The sequence below is a fragment of the Rhinolophus hipposideros genome, assembly GCF_964194185.1.
Source record: "Rhinolophus hipposideros genome assembly, chromosome: 20".
Classification (NCBI taxonomy): Eukaryota; Metazoa; Chordata; class Mammalia; order Chiroptera; family Rhinolophidae; genus Rhinolophus; species Rhinolophus hipposideros.
This window is the reverse complement of record NC_138066.1, coordinates 28,899,716-28,904,005: the sequence shown is the minus strand read 5'-3', so window position 1 is coordinate 28,904,005 and position 4,290 is coordinate 28,899,716. Positions and strand designations below refer to the sequence as shown.

At 39.2% G+C, this 4,290-nt stretch overlaps 1 protein-coding gene across 1 annotated transcript; it reads left to right on the top strand.

Moving 5' to 3' along the window:
• Positions 1-637: 637 nt before the first annotated feature.
• LOC308488310 (uncharacterized protein) lies at positions 638-1,834 on the top strand. Its single transcript, XM_081027977.1, has one exon. It carries the CDS (start codon positions 974-976, stop codon positions 1,658-1,660), a length of 687 nt encoding a protein of 228 aa, XP_080884103.1. The 5' UTR covers positions 638-973; the 3' UTR covers positions 1,661-1,834.
• The last annotated feature ends 2,456 nt before the right edge of the window (positions 1,835-4,290 follow it).

Sequence of the window (4,290 nt, the reverse complement as noted above, 5' to 3'; positions counted from 1 at the left end):
ACCAGAACCAACAAGATCTATTGGCCCATTAAAAAATAAAAAAATAAATAAAAACCACCAAAGCTTAAATCTGCTGTGTGTAGACAATAAGGGAATAAAAGTAGAAATAACAAAAATGAAAAGAGACAGCAGTAACTCTCTCCATACCTTATCAAAATTGTATACTTCAGGCAATACGAAACTGCAAACTTCTAAAGCTTGGAAAATTTAATGGTTAGGGAAAGAAAAAGAAAACTAAGTTCTGTAGTCAGAATAAAAATATAGTCATGCAAAACTTCTCTCTGAGAGAAACAGATTTTGTTCTACTCTGATAAGTTCAAGAGCTCCAGAGATTGGTGGGCAAAGCCAATTTGTGACTACTGATGGTAAAATAAGAGTCCTCCCTTCATGATATTAGCGCTCTAAATTTGTTTGTGGTTACCTTTCACTACAATAGTTCGAGAAAGCTGCTGGAACTGATGAATAAAAGGCCATAATCTATTTTTTTTTAGGATAGGAAACACATCCCCAAATTCCCTCCAGGCAATTGCTTTATTTAACGCAGTATGAAAATCCACCTGAATGATTTCTAGGATCTAGGTTTTAGCTCCCTCTGCAAGATGACAATTTGTAGCCCTAAGAAGATACTGTCGGCAGTGATTGTTGGTCACCGTTTGGGAGGAAGGAGAATTCCTGAGGAGAAGGAGGGCCTGGAGGGAGACGTGCGAGTGCCGAAGCGGAACGGACGGAGCCTGCCTCCTGAGCCGCGAAGTGCCGAGCCTCGCTCTCTCTGGACTCCCTGTGATTCAGGCTGTGTGCCCCTGCCTCAATTGAGAAGCCAAGCAAGAAAATTGAGTTAACGTGATTAAATCTAACACATTGTTTGGCTTTGAAACAGAAGCCAAGGTATCCTGCCAAGAAGCCCCTTGGGGACTTTGAGCTGATCAGTCAATTCCGTGGCTAGTCAGGTTTGTGTGGAGGGGGACATCTCAACATGGATAAACTCAGCAATGAAAGTGAAGCAATACCTGAGAACCAAGTAAAGATGGAAAACCAAGAACAGCCACAGGATGCGGGAAAGCCAGAAATGGCTTGTACTCTGGAAGACAAGGAGAAGTTAGAAAAGGAGGAAAAGATAGAAAACAAGGGAAAGGCAGAAGATGAGGGAATACTTAATGATAAGGATAAGCCAGAGGAGGGAGAACCAAAAGAAGAGGGAGAGCCAGAGAGCGAGGGAAAACCAGAGGGCGAGGGGAAGCTGGAGAGCCAGGGAAAACCAAAAGAAGAAGGAAATCCAGAGAATGAGGGAGAACCAGAGAATGAGGGAAAGCCAAAAGAGGAAGAACAACCAGCCAGTGAACCAAGGGCTGCAGTAAAGCGCCCAGCTGGGGATGATATACCCAAGAAAGCTAAAAGAAAAACCAACAAGGGGCTGGCTCAGTGCCTCAAGGAATACAAGGAGGCCATACATGATATGCATTTGAGCAATGAGGAGATGATAAGAGAATTTGATGAGATGGCTAGGGTAGAAGATGAGGTGAAGAAAACCAGACAGAAATTGGGGGGGTTTATGTGGATGCAAAAAAGCTTACAGGATCCCTTCCACCCAAGGGGCCCAAGGGAGCTCAGGGGTGGCTGCAGGGCCCCACAAAGGGGCTTTGAAGACATTCCTTTTGTGTAGTGTCCCCCAGGCATTTGCCAGGCCCTGAGCTGTAACCTTAGGCTAATGTTTTGCTTTAGGGTCACTTTCATTATCCAGCTGCAGCCCTCTTTCAGCAGCAGATTTTCATTTATTGCATGGAAAAATGTCTACGGTGCATTGTAAAACTAAAAAATAAAAGATTGCAAAACCATAAAAAAAAAAAAAAAAAAAAAAAAAAAAAAGAAGATACTGTCATTTTCATCTTATATGATGAGGCATAACACAGGCACAGCCTGGGAATTTGAGGAAGAAAACTAAATGAGTGAATGAAATGCCTTCTGAAAGCTAATCTGCTCATCAAAACAGAAAAAAAGCATAATTCCATGTTCCTGGGATGCCTTCATATCCAAGGAAAGAAAAGTTTCTGAGAGAAATTGTTGACATTTTGACTACTTGAAGTAGATGACTTGGGAAATGAGATTTGTGCTTATAGTAGAATGCCCTGCATGTACCTACCAGGTCTAAAATACAACAGAAAGTAAGTTCTCTGTGATTCCTCTTGACTTTTATATCCAAAGATCGATCTACTAGAAAAACAAAGAGATTGTATTCATACAACCCACCTCTGCATTACAAGGGATTTAAAAGAAAAAAAAAATTGGAACTTTAGGAGCTATCATTATTTTGCATCGTATGAAGCAATGAGCCTTCAATTCACCCCTTACTTTCAGCTCAGACTTCCCTTTTCTCCCATTAAACGCTGAAGTCAATAAAAACATTTTAATTGAATGTGAGATCTGAATCGCAGAGGGCAAAAGAATGACCTACATCATAAAAGTTTATGAAGTTGGAGAAAGCAAACAAAAATCTATCATTTTTAGATGTATCCATTCAAAAAATCATATTTCCAAGTTACTATCCATTTTCACCTGGTATCTATTTTTATTTCTTTTCATCTCTTTTACTATATTTGTATCCTAACAAGTCTTCACTAATTTATGGTATTACGGAACATGGCATAGATTAAAATGCCTTTCTTGAGGTCCTCAAGTATTATTGAATCAATTGTAATAATAAACTGCAGGTATCAGGAGAAAGGACTAACACATTTTGAGAATTTCATATCAATTATGAAGATAACGTACTTCAAGATATAGAATTTGACACACTGTGTGTACTAATGTCTATAATTAGCCACAATTCAATGGGACCTTACTGCATATCTCAGATCTATACTTCACTCAGGGTACCCATCAATGTCTCTTATGTTGTTTCATCTACATATCTAAACCTCTCTGCCAGACTATACCCTCCCAGAAAGAATCCTTACTTGTTTTTATGTGGTGGCTGCTAATTTCCCAGTTCCTTAGAACCCAGTATTCACTCAGTAGTAGTGTTTGTGGAATGCATGAATGATTTTCATCTAAGTTCTTTCATCTGCAAAGTGCTTTTCTAAAAATACTTTTTCAAATTCATTCCCCCTCAAAACACAAACTTAAAGGGTCCTTGATTACTGTGGCTGATTCATATGAATGGTTTACATTAATTTTACTTGTTAATTATACTCATTAATATGATTGATCCTAGAATTAATTATAAAGATGGAGGTGGCAATAATGGCTGGCATCAAATGGTTCTTTACAAAAGAGAAAGCTTTCAGTCACATCATCTCATTTGATCTTCACAAAATTCAATGTGCCAGCAGAGTGGATTCTATGATTCTTATTTTACAGTTGAGCATGTGAGGACTAAAAAAGCCAAGTGACTTTTCCAACCAAGATCACAGAGATAGCAAGATAGTAAGTATGCAGGTATTGGGGGACTAGTAGTCTGGGCTTTCTGACTCCAATAGCCCATGTTGAATACAGGTCAGTCCCCAATTTACAAATACCTAAATTATAAAGCCTTCTTCAATCTAAAAACAAAACAAACAAACAAAATAACAAACACCCACATAATTAAAGAAATCAATCCACATGACCACACAACCATAGGAAATTCTCATTCCCTTTGTACCTCTCATTTCATGCTCCCAGTAGTTGCTGAAAATAGAAAGCAGGTACTTTCTCAAATTGCTTTCTATTTGCTGGAGTAAAATCCTTTGCCAATATATTATTTTCCGCGGAGACTATTTTCATTGCCTACTATTGGCTTGTGTTTGTTTACTCATCCTTAATGAGGTGAGAAGTGTCATGCTGCTATGTATGCTGCCTGATTCTGAATTGTCACAGATGAACTTATTCCCGAATCATCTGGAAGCTGTGGATCAGGAGAGGCTGTTGGCAGATCATGTCCTGCATTTCTCTCGGGGAGGACTACACAGAGAGACCAAGTAGAAGTCTCCTCCTACCTCCTTTCTCTAGGGCCCCTCAGGTTTTCAGTTCAACCCCTGCCCTGTGACAGTTAATGCAAACTTCTTTCAGAGCCTTCGCTCCATTTATCTACTCCTGTCCCATCCCTTATAGTATATTTACCACACAGCTACCAAAGTAATCCTTTTAAAACAAATCTAAACACATGAACCACTTGTCTGAAATCCTTCAGGCACTCCCAATACATTTCTCAACTCCTCACTCCCACCCATTTCAATGTGTGTTTTGGAACTATACCAATTTTACCATTTTCCTTATTAAAAAAATCTCAAAGATGGATGAAAGTATAATGTAGCA

Coding starts and splice junctions, on each gene's coding strand:
- LOC308488310 (XM_081027977.1), top strand. CDS start 974: ATGGATAAACTCAGCAATGAAAGTGAAGCAATACCTGAGAACCAAGTA.